This window comes from Strongylocentrotus purpuratus, unplaced genomic scaffold, assembly GCF_000002235.5.
Source record: "Strongylocentrotus purpuratus isolate Spur 01 unplaced genomic scaffold, Spur_5.0 spur5_scaffold_14, whole genome shotgun sequence".
Classification (NCBI taxonomy): domain Eukaryota; kingdom Metazoa; phylum Echinodermata; class Echinoidea; order Camarodonta; family Strongylocentrotidae; genus Strongylocentrotus; species Strongylocentrotus purpuratus.
In genome coordinates, this window is record NW_022145599.1 from 4,851,412 (window position 1) to 4,869,055 (window position 17,644).

The following is a 17,644-nucleotide window of genomic DNA, read 5'->3' on the forward strand; positions in this document are numbered from 1 at the left end:
CTCATGATCTTCTTTCGCTTGTTGATGCTGCTGCCCTGAAAGTGACCGGGAACTTGAACCTGACCTTGTATGCTCTCAAGGTCATTCCACATCATCTGTATCCTGTCTTATTGGCAGCGAGTTTAGAAAGGGGTTTGGCTGTTTCTACCAAAGCTATTGTTGGGGCCTGGCCATTAGCTTCACTCAACTTTTCAACCCTTCAACATTTTTCAAAGTACGTGGATGATATGTACTTTACATATTGCATGAATAAACATGATCCCCCCCCCCACACCACTTGGCAGTTATAAGGATGATAATAAGTTATCTGCACTAACCACTAACTGACCCGAGCATAAGTTACCATTATTATTACCCAATTTGCTAGATTTCAGAGCACATTTTCCACTCACTGAGGAGCATGCCGTTCCAGTTCTAGTCAATTTTCAACAGGCCACAATAACTAACATATTTGTATTCAAGTGGATGGAGATAGTAGCTCTATGGCCCCAAATCAAAGGACTCAATAAACAGAGAGAGACTGAAATCGGTGTAAAGAGGATTTAAATTCACTTTAATACTCTGTACGTCTGCTGAATAATTTGTATCAAGAGCATATCCGATTACATTCTGCTCCAAATTTTGGGTTTCAAAAGAAAGTTGCTTATTTCATTGCACATTTTCTCCTGCTTCATGTGTACTTTATTTCTGTATCATCCATGATAACATGAGAAAAGGTTTGTGATTGAAAATATAATATTTTAAAAAGATAAAATAAGAAATGGAAAGATACAGTGAAGAAAGAAAGTAGTATGGTTGGTCTAAATGAAGAGGATGCTTGATAGTCGAGACAAGTAGTGGAAGGAGGGAGTGTCATCATTGGGTCATTGGGTGAAAGTCAGTAACCCCTCGTAGGAGGGAAAATGCTGACTTTAATAAATGATGATGATAGATGATAAACCCAAACTCCATTAATTAACAGATAATCTACATGTAGAAGATGACCACGTGTCTGTACTTTAATCAAATCTGTTCAAGAGATTGTTATGTTAACTGTAGTACTGTACAGTTTTTTTTTTTTCTTATTTCAATCAGTTTACCCAGCATCCGAGGGCCTAATGAACAGCATGACCATCCTGCTCTAGCTGCAGCTATTGCTATATCAGAGCAGAAAGAGAGCAGAATTCAAGACATTGACATCACCTCACTCAACCTCAGTAAGCATTCCCCTATACAAATTTCAGTACGCTTACACGCGAGCTCGTCAGCGTGCTCGCCAACGAGTTCGTTGACGAGCAAGCAGACGAACTCGCCAGCGAGCTCGTTTCGTTCCAAATATGCAAATTAGCTACGAACTCGTTGGCGTGCTCGAAATATACACGCTCGTCACTGGCCGATAAGCTTGTTGGCGAGCTCGTCGGCGAGTTCGTCAACGAGTTCGTCGGCGAGTTCGTCAACGAGTTCGTTGACGAGCAAGCAGACGAACTCGCCAGCGAGCTCGTTTCGTTCCAAATATGCAAATTAGCTACGAACTCGTTGGCGTGCTCGAAATATACACGCTCGTCACTGGCCGATAAGCTTGTTGGCGAGCTCGTCGGCGAGTTCGTCAACGAGTTCGTCGGCGAGTTCGTCAACGAGTTCGTCGGCGAGTTCGTCATGAGTTCGTCGACGAGCTCGTCGGCGAGTTCGTCGACAATCTCGTGGAAAAAATGGCTGCACGCTTTATAATGGCATGCTTAACAGCAGGTTGGCATTGAGAACAAATTTGTGTCTACATATAGAGGTGAACTTGATGATCCTGTTGAGCTATTGGCAAGCATATATATATATTTATCTAAATTATCAGCCTTTCAATATCCTGGTAACATCTGCAGGCTGGCCATGCAAGGGCAATTCAGTTGGCTAGCTGGTGAAGAATACAGTGATACTCTTAGGGCAATTTAAAAGCTCATTACTTCTGGGATATCAATCAATTAAATCACTAATATATCAAAGAACAGAAAGAAAAGATTTAACATAAAATGTAACTTAAAACAAGTAGCTCTTTATTAGAGTCGATACAAACCCTGTATAATGCATATGTTACCTGTATGCAGGGTTCACAACTTCACACAACAATATGAATGAATAAATGATTTCCAAATTATATAATTACACTGTATAATGAAATTAAATATGTGAGTAATTACACTGTATAATACTCTGCCTTTGAAGAAATATTATTATCCATTTTGGTAATTATTTATCCATCATTCTAATCACTCATAATATTACAAAGATCCAAACTAATAAAGCGGTATTCATACAATAACTATGTAGCATCCCCCCTTTTTGTCAGTGTATTCACCAACCCAGGGTACCAAGTAATGATACATGTACACTATAGGATCTCTAGAACAATCCCTTCTTTATATCCGCTAGCAAACTAGTTTTCAGTATTCAGACCAAATGCATTCTTGTGCTCTCATGTTGCCTAAAAGGTAGGGTTTGTCATTCAAGATACAGAAATGTTTACATGAATATAACCTTATCACATAGATATCTAATGTTACTTTATTGAAGTGAATATACTATGTGCTAGATAGATAAACAAAATTCCCAATATATGAAAAGATATCTCACTAGAAAGAGAATGAATACATTATCTCATTAATCATTACTCTACACTTCTCTTTCATAAATGTATAAGAGAGGTAGGCCTAACTGTTGGCCTAGTCTTATTATAAATACACAATAGAACATTTAGTTAAAAGGTGTGAGAAATTAGTTTTTCTCTTACCTAAAACAAAGGAGCTGCAATACCATTCAAAAACCCATGTCTGCTCTCCACAACAGCAAGATAGAAAAAGACTTGACCAAATGGGCCTAAATCAATTCATTCTTATCAGGAATGCTACCAGTGGTAATTCCACAAGAGAGAGTACACAAGAAAGTGAGAGAGGGGAGAAGAGAGGAATAGGGATTTGTGTCTAAGCAGGGGGGATCCTATGTACATAAGGAGAGAGCAAGATAGAAACAGGGAGTTGACCTCGAATCAAGCACTGGGTGTGTGGTCTTATGTAATACCTGATAGTGACATTTCAGGGTGTTAAATATATGATACAGTCAGAATAAATGGCACCCCCCTTCCCAATCTGGTATGCTGCAAATAAATGTTTCAAAGTTTCAAAAGAATTTAATTAAATTTACAAGAAATTTGACAGGTTTTCAGCATGAAAAAGCTATTGTTTCAATTTCAACATAAATTTTCTGAACTTTCAATGTAATTGCATATGTGTATTTTTATGATACTGGAGAGATTTCACCATGGATATTTCAGATCCAAGTATAAAAATAAAAGAGTATATTCTATGGTGATAATTTTGTACATGTCTTAATGCAGATATGTAGTGGAGATAACTTAAATAACGTTGTGTTTCAAAACCCTGGGTTTAAATTTTTATGTAAGGTGAAACCCATTTTTGCCCTTTTTAGGACGTACACCAAAACGTGACATGAAAAAACCTAGTTCCTGGTAATGAGTATTCTCTAAATTTGTATGACTATCTGATGTTCAATTATTGTCTGGTAGTAAGTGCTGAATCTATTTATGCTCATGTCATAAATAACCTTAGGTTGCGTGGCAAAGTTTTTTCATAATCACCATATTTCACATCTTGTAACAGTTGTTATGCATGGTGTCCACCATGCAACACGCGTTCCATTTGGTGCTTCTGCATGATGAATGCACATTATATGAACAACTTTGACAATTCCCAGTTTATTTCTTGGAAGAACTCCGTGGATCAAATCAATTAAAAAAAGATGAAGCTTAAAATGTTATAGTTAAAAAAACAGCATATGTTTGAAATTCTAAAAATTCTTTGGTGTCCACCCATAACATGCATTACCGTATATGAAAAATACAAAATACAATTTTGTTAAGAAAACTTCATTTATAATCGTTCTAATCTTTCACAAGAAAGGCTTTACATTGTGTATATAAAATTCATTGAATTGTTCAATTTTGAATCAAATAGATATTTTAAAAAAAATTATGAAACTTTGGTGTCCACCCTAGAGGGCTGGGTTTACCAGTTTAACCTCGAGTTCGCCACGAGCTCCCCAGTTTAACCCGAGCTCGCCACGAACTCCCCCTTTACCCACGAGCTCGCCACGAGCTCCCCCTTTTACCCACGAGCTTGCCACGAGCTCCCCAGTTTACCCCCGAGCTCCCCAGTTTACACCCGAGCTTGCCACGAGCTCCCCATTTTACCAACGAGCTCGTCACGAACTCCCCCTTTTACCCACGAGCTCGCCACGAGCTCCCCCTTTTACCCACGAACTCGCCACGAGCTCCCCCTGTTACCAACGAGCTCGTCACGAGCTCGCCACGAGCTCCCCCTTTTACCCACGAGCTCGCCACGAGCTGCCCAGTTTACCCGCGAGTTCGCCACGAGCTCGTGACGAACTCGTTCACGAGCTCGTGAAGATTTTGTAAGATCGTTACTAGCGTCTTGGAAGCGTGTTACGAGCTTAAAGCCTAAAAAACGATCATATTAAGCTTACCACGAGCATAATACGAGTTCGCGACGAACTTAAATTTGTATAGGGGTTAAATAACAGTTTTGCTCGTATGGGTCATGATAAAAGCGGTTATAAATGGAATTTTTAAAAGTCTATTGCAACTCTAAATTGCATTTAATAAAAACTTTGATAGTTGCAAAAGTTGAAGCAGAATCTGTTGGTGGGTGCAAAGCTTGGATATCCATCCCATCGGCAGAATATTAACTTTCCTTTTATATTTGTTTTAAGGAGAGTCGTGGCAATGATGAAAAATGTTTGATGTATTCTCTCTCATTTAGCAAATTATGAATTAGGTTTGCATATGTCACAAACAACACAAGGATATTTGTAATTCAATTTTCTTACATTGGAGTACATTCATGCATACAAATAGCACAAATTTTCTTTGCATTTTATCTTCATACACATCATTAATTATCTCTCTATCTCCCGGTCTCTCTACATTCATTCTCCCCCCATATATCTTTCATGTTCTCTCTCTCTCTCTCTCTCTCTCTCTTTCTCTCTCGCCATCCCTCTCTCTTTCTCTCTCTCTCACCCTCCCTTTCTCACCCTTTCTCTCGTCTCTCTTTAGGTGACAGAACAAACAACTTGTTTTTGAATACTCTACTGAAAGGTAGACAAGCTGCGACAAAAGACATTGTGAAGAAACACAGGAGTGTAGCATCTAAAGGTGATCCATTTCTCCATATTGTTTTCTTGTGAAATGTCTTCTGAATTTATTCTGAAATGTCTCATTTATTGATCTGCCTGTAGAGTATAAATAGTATCAGTCATCATTGGATAATTGGTGTCACAAATTTCAACTGACATGAATATTGAAGAAAAAAAACGGGTGATTTTAAAAGGTTGATTTTAAAAGGTTGAAATATTGACCAGTGTGTACTATGTGGTGCATGTATTCCCACACTCCCATGCATACATTCATACATTGTGTAGCTTGATTAACGGTAGTGACCTGTTAGCAACAGTAAGCTATTGCTGGGGAGTTGTTGAGGTCCGGCGTTCTGAAGGTAATGCATGTATTTAAATCCCCATATAACCATGTTGTATATCAGCAGGGAAAAAGAGAGAGCATGAGCAATTAAGCTCTTGAAAGCTCAAAAAATAGCTCTGGTAAACTGGAAAAGAGCTCTGGTACAAAATAAAAGAGGAAAAATTAAAGATTTTTATTACTGTGTAAAGTGCACCTTCACAACACCAAGTCCTAACTGAGCTCCAGAAAGAAAAGAAATATTTTTGCAGTGTTGGACATGTTTATTGTTTGCTAGGACCCTGTTGTGGAAGTGTTTCATTTGTTATATATGGACCACGTCTGTTTGAATATACCTAAAAGGTGCACTGAAAATCTTTTTCTGCCAGAGCACCGAGAACTGAGGATCCTGATGAATTCAAGGGTTACTGGACAAGAGATCAAAGCCTTCTTCAAGAAAAGTAAGCAGCTCCAATCTGCCAATATACACGTCCGCAGCAAACGGCTCAGGATAGACCAGTGTGGTACAGATCTTGTGGAGAGGGTCTTGGATTTGATTGAAAAAGAGGTGAGCTGTTACATAATGGCAATTTAGGAAGAGATAGACTCTGCATAGATATTGATACAAACTTGGAATTATTCATCAGCCAAGAAAGCTGAACAGACCAGGTATGAAATTTCTGCCTTTCATGATTCCAGTTTTCATCATGAATGAATTACAGCACACATGGATACTGATTTGTGCATTTGTATTATACCTGGAACTATGTACAATTTGTTTCAACTTAAGATAACCTGACATGAGTGTCTTAGTATGTGAAATTTCATACCTTTTCAACACCTTTATCTGCAGCTTTTTTATTGTTTGGTAACCTCATATCTACTGGTCCCATGTGCCTTTTTGTTTGTTTGACCAAATAAAATGCATCCGGTCATTCCAGTGTGTTGCCTTTTTGTGAAAAGCAACTATTGTGAGCAACTGAGCACTGCGGTGTACTTTATACAAATATATGTTTCTACAATAGTTAAGGATCATCTCCAGCACCTCACTAACACAAGAAAATTTAAAAAGTATTAAACATCAGGGAAAATAAGCCAAGTTTTATCCAAACTTGGTGCTTTAATTGCTCTTCCATTCACCAACTCACAGCTAACGTGCATGTGCACAACATTAACCTATTTTTAATGTATTTTTAATATGAATATTCAATATATTTGTAACACACCGAGTGAGGCTCTTGACTGCATATGAAAAGTCATGGGTCCAATCCTAAGTTGGTATTGTTCAGGGCGTCTTATGAGATCTAAATTTGGGTCTAAGTTTTGTATACCGTATTTGCCGGCGTATAGGCCGCAGTATTTTTGGAAGAGAAAATATCAAAAAGTCGGGGTGCGGCCTATGCGGCGAAAGAGTAAAATTTTTTTTTTTTTTTTTTTTTTTTTTTAGTTACGATTTATGGCGCTATGCCTGGCAATGTCTCCCAGCTCAGTAATCAGTGTGTTGACTCACCACTCGGAAACTACAACAACACTAAAATTTGTCTGTCATCTTGGTTTGAAAGTAATCTTTCTAATAGATCTCAATATGTAGTTTATAATAATAATTCCTCAATTTTTTGTATATAACAAATGGTGTACCACAAGGTTCTATCCTAGGACCTAGTACTCTATTGTTTTTAATTCACATTAATGATCTTACACATTCTTCTAAAAACGACATTGTTACTATTATTTGTGACAAGTTTACAAGCACAAATCAGCGCCTTTAACTGCACCTCGATGTTAAATGAAGGTCCTTCCCCGCGTGGGTTTTCGGCAACAAAACAACAACAACAACCAAAAAACAAAAAAAAAATGATTTTTTTTTTTTTTTTTTTTTTTTTTTTTTTTTTTTTAAATGTCAAAATCGGGGGTGCGGCCTATTTATTTATTTTATTTCATTTATTTATTTATATTACACCAGGGTAGCTCATTCAACAAAAAGTTGGTCTTCCATGAGGCCCTGTAAAACATGTATATACAATTAAAAAGATAAAACAAACAATTAGGTATGAATACATTAATAGAACAGTATTACATATTGAAAATAAATATACAATATCAAACATATTAATCAGTGTCAATTATGATGAATGCTAGTATAAATAGATCACTTGCTAAGAGAGTAAAGGATTAAGTAAAAGAAGCGAGAGAGAGAGCTTAAAGAAAAATAGAGGCAGACTAGCAGTAAAAAATAATTAAAAAAAGGTGTTCCTCAAAACCTATCCTGATTCAACAGCAAGGTGGAAAAAATATTTCTTAAGTGCCAATTTGAAGGTCTTTACATTACTTATCTGCTTAATATTAGAAGGTAATTTATTCCATAGAGAAGCACCATCATAACTTATTGCATTCTTAAGGTATTCAGTATGACATTTATCAATAATCAGGTCATGACGAGTACATTGCCGTGTGTAAAAATTATGTTGAGTTGATACTTCTTGAAAAACATCTTTGTGAAAGTCTGAAGATAAATCGTTAAGACATTTAAAAACAAATATACATCTAAAATATTTAACCCTCTCTTGAAATGGTATCCAATTCATGCGAGTAAATAATTCCTTTGATGGGGTATACATATTACAGTTTAAAATCATTCTTGCAGCCCTCTTTTGTTTAGTTAGTTTAGTTATCTTATCTATATGACTTAAAAACCTGTTTCCCCAAATTTCACAACAATAATCATTTTGTGATTGTATGAGACATGTGTATAATAATTTCAATGAAATGTCATCTACATATGGTTTAACTCTTCTAAGCATGGCAAGTCCGGCAAACACTTTTCTACATAAATAATCTACATGATCAGACCATAATATGTTTTCATCGATCATAATACCTAGACATTTAAAGATCTTACATTGTTCAACACATATATCTTCATATTTTAATGTAATACTGTCATTTTTAAAATGGTTTAATCTTTGTTTACTTCCGATGATCATAAATTTGGTTTTATCAACATTCAAATAGAGTTTATTACATTTTATCCATGTACATATAACATTAAAATCACTTTGCAATTTAATTTGTACATCCGAAAAGGTGGGTCCACTTACAAAAAGTGTCGTGTCGTCGGCATACATTACAATTTTTCCATGTTTCAAAACTTCTGACATATCATCTATATAAATCAAAAATAGGAGCGGGCCCAAAATAGATCCCTGTGGAACTCCAACAGAAATACAGCGATCAGTTGATTTAGAATCATTTATAGCAACATATTGTTTTCTATTATTTAAATACGAGTCAAACCAAGCTAATGATAACTTACTCAAACCTATTTTCTTTAACTTATTTAACAAAATATCTGGATTAACCGTATCAAAAGCTCGTCTTAAATCAATAAAAAGAGCCCCTACAATGAGGCCTTTATCTATGCAGTGTAACCAACTGTCTGTTAAAGCCCCAAGAGCCGAGGCTGTAGAATGACCTGGCCGGAACCCGAACTGCGTCTTACTGAGGATATTATGTTCTATTAAATAATCATACAATTGCTGATGAACAGTCCTTTCAATGAGTTTACTTATTGCAGGTAAGATGGAAATTGGACGAAAATTACCAATATTGTTAATGTCGCCTTTTTTGAATAACGGAAAAACGGAAAAACCTTTGCATACTTCCAATCATTGGGAAAGACTCCTGTTGAAAAAGACAAATTAACCAATTGAGTAATGGTTGGTACAATAAAAGCTTTAGACTTTTTTAGGAAGATAATATTAATATCATCAGACCCTGTTGCTTTGTTAGAATCCAAGTTTGAAATCAATTTTTCAACATAGCTTTCATTGGTGGAAACAAAGTTAAAAACATAATTGGAAGGATAGCAATTAAAAACATCCCCAATATCATGTTCGTCGGCTTGTATGACATTCATCTCTTGCGCGAGCTTAGCATTTATTCGAATAAAATAATCATTAAATGCATTGGCAATAGCGTCATCGTTATTAAACACCATATCATTGTCGTAAAGAATGGAAGGAAATGATGAGGATTTTGTTGGTAATAATAACTTTAAACATTTCCACATCTTTGAAACATCGTTTACATTTTTCTTGATTTCTTTCTTTAAATATTCAGTTTTACTTTTAAACATAGATATATTGACCTCATTCCTTAGATTGGTGTACTTTGACCATAATTCTTCACACATTGTATTTAAATGGGAATCTTTTTGCAATAAAATCTTTTTCTTTACTTTCAATAATTTTCTATGAATATTATCTCTTTTCTTCATCAGTGTTCTAATATGTGACGTTATCCACGAAAGCGATTGATCTTTAACACGAAATGATTTTATTGGTGCAACTTTATTTACAATAGAGGTAAAAATTAATTTCCAGGTTCTCCAGAAAACATTAACGTCGTCAATGTCACATAAATTTGACAAAGATGCAGATTCTAAAAGATCATAAAATTCCTGATCGTCAAAATCTTTTAAAGAGCGAAAGGAAACAGTTTTAGGTAGAGACTTTTTCTGTCTTGAATTCAAATTTTGAATAACATACACCATGTAATGATCACTAAGAGAAGTCATTATACATCCATGTTCGACAATTTTTGAAGTACGAGTTGTAAAAGCGAGATCAATAATGGAAGCGGAGTTTTTCGTAACGCGCGTAAAAATATCGATTAATTGAATAAAGTTGTACGAACTCGTCAAATAATCTAGTTTGTGAAATAAACGTGTATCTTTTAATTTACTAAAATCACAGTTAAAATCTCCAAAAACAAGTATTTCATCTATTGAAGAACCTGAAGAACATATTGATTCCAACCTTGCTTCAAGTTTTTCAAAAAATGAAACATCACATGACGGAGATCTGTATATACTAATAAAATACATGCTTTTCTGAAAAGGTAAAGTAATTTGAATACATATCATTTCTAAATCCAGACTTTCCAAATCGTATCTTCTGGTATAAAAAATCTTATCTGATATATAAATAGCTATTCCTCCACCGTGGCGTGTTCTATCTTTACGTTCAACTCTTAAATTGTCGATCGATATTTCATTATCGGATATAGAAGAATCACAAAAAGTTTCGTTAAAACAAAGAACATCAATATTATTATTAGACAAAAGGTATCGTATTAAATCAATCTTATTTACCAAACCTCTGATATTCAAATGCAAAAATAGACTTCCTTTCGATAGTTTAGGGATTTTACCATTTATAAGATTGAGTTGTTGTGAAAAATGGTTCGTAGACTTTTTCTTGAAGGAAGAAATATCTGGTATAATATTGACATTAGTATCCTGGTTTGACATATGACATTTATTAGAGGCGCTCTCTTCTTGGCCACCATATTAGTAGTAGGGGCAATATCTTAGTTTATGACCAGTCTGCAGACACTGGCGGCACTGGAGTGGAGCCCCATGTCGGCAGAAATGAGCGCGGTGGTTCGGTTCTCCACAGAATTCACATCCTTGAAATGCGCGACTTAGATTACGTGATGTTGGTGCACTGACTACTGAAGCATAAGTCGAGCGATGGTTCATTGGCATGTTGTATTGTTGTCTTGGTGGGAGTGACTGGGGGTGTGTGCGTTCACGTGACTGGGTGTATTGAAATGGTGGCGTCTGTTGATATGGAAACGATGTACGTTGCGTTGACTGAAGAGGGACTGGCTGGGTGGAGCGAATTGATGGGAAGCTATCCTTTTCTTCTGGTGGGAGTGGCTGGGGGTGTGTGCGATTACGTGACTGGATGTACTGAAATGGTGGCGTTGGTTGGTATGGCAACGGTGGCTGTAGAGAGGCTGTCTGTGTGGAGCGAATTGGTGGGAAGCTATCCAATGGAGGGCGATAGGTTTGTTGCCATGGTTGCAGTGGTGGTTGAGAAGGGATAGGCCGAGTAGATGGATGACGAAGAGGACGGCTAGAAGTGCCAGGTGGCGAAGGTTGTGAGATTTGAGGGGGTTGGACCGATGTCGATGTCGAATATTGTGGAGGTCGTATCGATGATGATGTGGTGACGTTTGGAGAGCGATGATTTGATGGGATTGACTTTTCCTTTAGACGCGGGACATCAAGAAGTGCTTCAATAGCATGCTTCACTTCTTTCATGTCACTTGATAATTGGTCGATTCTCTGATGCACACATTTACATTTCATGCATATTCGTTCTTTTACGTTACATTTTAAGTCACACATCAAGCAGCGCCCATCTCTTGAAATTCCATGGTGAGACGACGTAACGCTGACAATAGAGCTATTGTCATGATTGTCTTCGTTGTTTGATAGTGACACACTTGAGCGGTTACCACGTTCTGTTTCCTTGACAAGGACAAAATGGCGGCAAATTTCGACATTCAATTCGGGGTAGATTTGAGTTAGTTCCCCTAAATAAAAGTCTGTAGTGGCAAGCCCCTCAGGAACTGATTCGTGGGCCTTGAAAATAACTTCCAGAGCAAAATATATGCTGTCACATGTAATTCCTTTCGGAAGTTTATACTTAAATGAAGAAGTTCCAGGTATACCGTGGTAACGGTTCGTCCGTATCTTAATTGTCATGGGATGAAGTAAAATAACACGATATCACATCAGAAAATGATCACTACAAAAATATGAAGATATATACAAATTTGTCCAGTTAGAAGACACAATTTCTTTGAAGTTCCTTTGAAGTTCCTCGCACTGCGGCCTTATCGCCGGCAAATACGGTACCTAATTGTTCTATTTACAGTCATGCATTTAAAGCTATACTTATACATGCACAGTAAAACCTGTTTATTAAGACCACCCCAGGGAAACGCAAAAGGAAGCCATTGTAGACAGGTGGCTTTTTTTAGAGAGGTGGCCACTAAGACAAGTTTGACTGTATACCCATTTACAAAATCAGTTTCTCTTTTACGTTTCACAGAGAACAACAGAGCTTAATTTGAGCTACAATAGCCTTAGAAATGAGGGTCTCAAAAGGATCTTGGACCTTATTCAACAGTTCCCAGCACTCACCACATTGTGTCTTAGGTATAACACCCTGAACTTTACGAATGAACATGGTGACTCAGCAGTCAAGGAGCTAGCGTCTACTCTCCGTCGTCTTCCCCACCTCAGATACCTCAATTTATCTGCAAATCGTATAACCCGGAAATTAGCAGAAATACTTAGCCCCATGGAGCAGTCATTGTCCCTCCTTGATGCAACCTGCTGTATGCTTTCTAAAGAGGACATTGAGTATCTCTCTGGATCTCATCATACCCGAGGCCTGCAGCATCTGCGCTTGAGAGATAACTATGACTTTGGGCGCAACTGGGAAGCAGCGGAGAGACTTATCAGGAATGTAGCTAACAACTTGGTAGAGCTTGATCTAGAACACTGCAACCTGAGCCGAATTCAAGGTGTCGCTGCTCGACTGGCTGTTCTAGCACCAAGATTCAAGTGCTTGAGGTCTCTGGAGATACAACACAACTTTTTGACAGCTAGGGATCAGATTAATGTTGTTGTGGAATTTGGGAAATGTCCTACGATGGACGTGCTCAGATTGTCTTTCCCTATAAAGGAAGAGGATGTATTTCTGCTTGAAGATGATGACGAAGGCAGAACTGATCGAGAATGGTTCGAGAATGTTTGTAAGAAAAGAAAAGCTGAAGCTCAGCACCATCATCCTGGTGGTAATACATGTAAATGTAAACTTTTAATTGTCTATGTATATCAAGAAGACTTGGTGTTCCATTCAGCTGAAGACCAATTTGTATTTTCAATTTGATTATACAATATATGTATATTGTTGAACTTCCACCAGAGGGTTCTGTGCATTCTGAAATATCTGCAATTTCATAAAGACATGGTAATAGCAGGGGGACGTTTCACAAAACTTGTCATCAGCGACAAATGACAGTTTGTGTTATAAGCTACTGAAATCCTTGCTTCTGATTGGTTATCAGCAGATTTGTCACTGATTTTTGTCATTGAAAAAAGGCTTTGTGAAACGCCCCCCAAGGAGTGTCAGGAGAGGATTTGGAATTCATAAGAAGGTACTCCGGAAGTACTCCAGAAGAACCAGAATCACTAATCAACATATTTTGGTAGTTATCAGAGGGTCAAGTGATTTGCCATATTATAGGTCAATTTTATTTTAACCCTATTTAGCCCGGGCTATTTTGAAACTGCATAGCCCGGGGGGGGGGGGGGGCTTCTAAGGCCCCCCCCCCCCACTATGATCTCGGCCGTGAAACGCCCGATCGCCGCGAAAATTTGCATCCATGTCAAGTGAAGTGTATAGAATACTATGGTAATTTCAATTTTTTGAAAAATTCACTCATTTGCATATTTATGGTAATTTATGCAAATAAGGTCATAAATTCACATTTTTGCCCATAAATCAGACATTATTCATATTTAAGCATTCTTTCTCACTACATATATTTGTTAGACTATTTGGAATAATAATACAACACAAAAAATTGAAAAACCAGGATTATTCCTTATGTTATCTATTGTTTTGATAATTTCTTATGTATTTCCTTGTTTTTTTTAACTAATGTATTTTATTGTTTTTGTTGTTTTATTTCATTTCCAACTATAATTCAACTATTTTAAACCCAAAATAAACACCTAAACTATAAACAAGACCAAATAACCAATGTTTTATCTCTTTATTTGAAAAATGAGATTTCCATATGTTTTGTACACAAATCACAAAAATGAGCGATTTTTGGGCTGACATGCAAAGACAAAAGGACACGTGACTTTGTAATGGTACGTCCGATTTTCGAAAAATTTCTTTCAAAAGATGCGCAAGACTCGAAAGAAAAAAGTCACAAAATTTCAGTGCAAGATTTTCTTGCGTTAAAAAATTATCGCGAAAAATGTCGAGGGGGGGGGGGGCTTCTAAAGCCCCCCCCCCTCCCCGGGCTAAATAGGGTTAAAAGACAGTACCTGCCATGACTAATTTTTCTTTATTAAAGCTCAGCTAATCATATTGCATATTTTAATATATTTTGTTTTACTCTGTTTTACCCTTTTAAACAATGTCACCTTGAGAGTTTATTTACCACAATTTTCTATTCTTATCAAATATTTTTCATTAAATGGACTTGGTAACATTGTTCAGATGAAAGAAATTGTTGCTAAGGTACCCAGGACCAAAATCCAATTGAAACCAGTTGAAATCTCCAACTGGTTTCAATTGGTTTTTTAGAGATATGAGTGTGAGGTATTGTGCGTGTTCACTCGTCACACAACATAACTCTTATTTTTATTTTAGCTACGAGGAAGCAAGGTTGCACTGACAATAAAATACAAGAAAGAAAGTGTTCCCTTTTCGTTAATTTATTGGGTACTGAACAAAGCTGACAATGCACTTGCAAAGTGCAGTCAAGCAAAAGTAGCAGACTTGAAAATGTGAATATTGCACGAAGATTACATAATGATTAAGGATGAGAATGAACATGAATAAATGCGATGTACATAATGAATGAAAGCTTACGACAGAATAGAAATGGCGTCGAAAGTCCAATGAAGATGAAGAGAGATGAAAACGAAGGAAGGGGCTCACGCGATGAATGCTGCGGAGGCTTGAAGGCGGAGATGAAGCTTCGTAGTCGTGGCTGAAGAGCCGTGAAGAATCTCGACGCTGACGTCCGTGATGAAGATAGTGAAGAAGCTCTCAGGCGAGAAGAGAAGAGAAGAGAAGAGATGTGGCGCTCGACGACGAAGCAGTGAATCGCTTGATGTCGGAGGCAAAGAGTAGAAACGTAGACATGCAAAGCCGGCACTGGTGCTGAGTAGTAATAGTTGCTCGTTTGATGCGCCGGACTTTGATGAAGAAATGTTTAGATGAGCTGCGGTGAAATGATGAGCTCGTGAGTGGAAAGAGCTACCGGAACGAAGAAACTGGCAGCTCCCAGCGGAGAGTCAGGCGCCATGTCGGTCCTGACTATAACGTTCCACTGGGAGACTGCAGCCCGATGAACACGGCAGAGAAAGAGTTGACGTGCCGTAGAATAGACGACAGGCACAGAAGAATACAGCGTGGAGAGGAAATTACGGAGACGTCTTGACTCGACCAAGGTGAAAGCGGGAGTGAAGAAAAACCTCGTGGAGTTGAAAATACGCGGGGGAACGATGCGCGGAACCACGATGCTCGATTGGAGGAATGAACACACGTGGTCCGAATAATGAATATAGTACCGTGATGGAAAAATACAGGAGACATGAATGTACGGTGAAAGTAGGACGAATGTAAGTAGGGCGAATGTAAGAGCCGCTACAGTTTCAACTGGTTTCAATTGGTTTCAATTGGTTTCAATTGGAATATAAAATTTCCAGTTGAAACCAATTGCCGAACTGGAAAATATTGTTATGGGTACTCATTTCCAGTTCAAACCAATAAGAAGTGCAACTGGAACCAGTAAGGTAATTTTTCCAGTTACTCAATTGGTTCCAGTTAGAAGTCATTTCCAGTTACCCAACTGGTTCCAGTTAGAAGTTCAACTGGAAACAGTAAGATGATTTTCCTGTTACTCAATTGGTTCCAGTTAGAATTTATTTTCAGTTACCCAACTGGTTCCAGTTAGCATTCATTTCCAGTTAGAAGTCATTTTCGGTTACCCAACTGGTTCCAGTTAGAATTCATTTCAAATTACCCAATTGGTTCCAGTTGGAAGTCATTTCCAGTTACCCAACTGGTTCCAGTTAGCATTCATTTCCAGTTAGAAGTCATTTCCAGTTACCCAACTGGTTCCAGTTAGAATTCATTTCCAGTAACCCAACTGGTTCCAGTTAAAATTCATTTCCAGTTACCCAACTGGTTCCAGTTAGCATCCATTTCCAGTTAGAAGTCATTTCCAGTTACCCAACTGGTTCCAGTTAGAAGTCATTTCCAGTTACCCAACTGGTTCCAGTTAGAAGTCATTTCCAGTTACCCAACTGGTTCCAGTTAGCATTCATTTCCAGTTAGAAGTCATTTCCAGTTACCCAACTGGTTCCAGTTAGCATTCATTTCCAGTTACCCAACTGGTTCCAGTTAGCATTCATTTCCAGTTAGAAGTAATTTCCAGTTACCCAACTGGTTCCAGTTAGAATTCATTTCCAGTTACACAATTGGTTCCAATTGGAAATATTTCCAGTCACCCAACTGGATCCAATTGAAACCAGTTAATTTGCATATTATCTGCTTGTGTGCAGATCAATGTTTTATGTAATTTATTTTGATTTATAATGTACTTATTAATTAATTTACATTTGCAAGTAATGCATTTGTTTTAGATAAATATAAAGATTAATTAGCAATGATAAGCATGTTCATTAGTTACATATTTTTGTAATTACACAGATTAAAAGTTGATTAGTAAAACACTAACCATGTACAAAATACATCAAATACAAACATATATAATGGCAATGCCTTCCTTGTTTCCTTTCCAACTAGGCATTGTGGCGTGCGCCTGTAATCCAGCTTACAGTGGAAATTACAAACTGATTCAGCCGAGGACGCAGGTTCGAAACTGAGTCACGTCTTTCGGATGGTGACGTTAAAGGTCGGTCCCCAGACGTAAATAATCATATCTGATTGATACACGTCTGTAAAAACCAAATACACACACACACATTGTTAAGTATATTATATGGTCTGCATATTATAATGCCCTTTACATTGTACTTAATGTAGACACATATAACAATGCTTCTGTGTTGACATGAGCGATAATTAGTGCAAGAGCTAATTAACTTATAACTAATTAGGGTTATGTCCACTGTAAGTTTCAATTGGATCCAATTGAAACTAATTGAAACCAGTTGAAACCGATTGAAACCAGTTGAAACCAATTGAAACCAATTGAAGCCAACTGGTTTCAATAGGGAAATTGGAACAACTGGTTCCAGTTGAAACCAATTAGGCACCTGGAACCAGTTGGCAATTGGTTTCACCTGGTTTCAATTGGAACCAGTATTGAAACCAGTTGGCAACTGGTTTCAATTGGTTTTACTCCAATTGGTTTCAACTGGATTTTGGTCTTGGGTATTGACTTCAATGCTAAATGTACAATTAAAGATAATCTGAAAGTTTGAGTGAAAACAGACCATAATTAAGGAATTGATCAGATCAGTTATTTCCAATTTTTATCATTATGATAAAA

The 17,644-nt window shown here is 37.3% G+C and overlaps 1 protein-coding gene across 1 annotated transcript; it reads left to right on the forward strand.

Annotated features, from left to right (window-relative positions):
- Window positions 1–870: 870 nt before the first annotated feature.
- Window positions 871–13,690, forward strand: LOC115923441. The gene is made up of 4 exons (XM_030984019.1): window positions 871–1,196; window positions 5,120–5,218; window positions 5,908–6,086; window positions 12,424–13,690. The coding sequence occupies exons 1-4, from the start codon at window positions 980–982 to the stop codon at window positions 13,267–13,269; spliced, it is 1,341 nt and encodes a 446-aa protein (XP_030839879.1). The 5' UTR covers window positions 871–979; the 3' UTR covers window positions 13,270–13,690.
- The last annotated feature ends 3,954 nt before the right edge of the window (window positions 13,691–17,644 follow it).